The sequence below is a fragment of the Penaeus monodon genome, chromosome 30 (assembly GCF_015228065.2).
Source record: "Penaeus monodon isolate SGIC_2016 chromosome 30, NSTDA_Pmon_1, whole genome shotgun sequence".
Lineage (NCBI taxonomy): Eukaryota > Metazoa > Arthropoda > Malacostraca > Decapoda > Penaeidae > Penaeus > Penaeus monodon.
This window is the reverse complement of record NC_051415.1, coordinates 8100324-8101000: the sequence shown is the minus strand read 5'-3', so window position 1 is coordinate 8101000 and position 677 is coordinate 8100324. Positions and strand designations below refer to the sequence as shown.

The 677-nt window shown below is 45.8% G+C and overlaps 1 protein-coding gene across 1 annotated transcript in view; it reads right to left on the bottom strand.

Moving 5' to 3' along the window:
* Positions 1–677, bottom strand: part of LOC119592339 — a 39276-nt gene that overhangs the window by 17133 nt on the left and 21466 nt on the right. The window contains 3 exon segments of the mRNA XM_037941166.1: positions 30–147; positions 466–516; positions 519–615. Coding sequence (XP_037797094.1) covers positions 30–147; positions 466–516; positions 519–615 — 266 coding nt within the window.

Genomic DNA, 677 nt, shown 5'->3' with positions numbered 1-677 from the left:
ACATTATCCCTGACTCCCCTGTTATTTACCTTTCATGACGCATTTGACCTTCTTGGCACCGATGGTTCGGGATGCCATTGCCAACTGGTCTCGCCATGACCTTGCCACTGTCACCGTGTCGGGCTCTGCGGCTGCGGACACCACGCTCTGCGGAATCGGGCCAGCTTAGGTCAAAGGGCTGAGGTCTTTTAGCACAGGGAATCTGTATATTTCATTGCTACAATTGCGTCTGATAGTTAGAACATTCCTGCGTCTTTTTTGTACGCAACTTATACAGATTATCCCTTACCCCATCGTATGTTGTAAAGGATATTTATATATAACATTCTATATATCCTAAAACATATTTGAACTGACTATCTGAACACCTCTAAAGGTTGGTAACAAAAATCGACAATGTGTCTCGATAACAAAAGCTACAAACGACTCTTAAAATGCTTGAACCATGTGCTCAGGGTGACCAACCTCGCCAAGCCCATAGTTAGCAGTGATGGTAATGTTGGCAGGACTCCCAGTAACTGGGGTCGAGGCTGAAACAGAACTCCTGCTGCTTCTGCTTCCACCATCTCTTGTATTACAACGCCCATTCCGCATTCCACTGCCTGCCCATGCTGCCTGCACGCGCCATGGGGTTAAACGTTAGTAATAGCCCACTTTATGATATTTGTTTGTTTGTT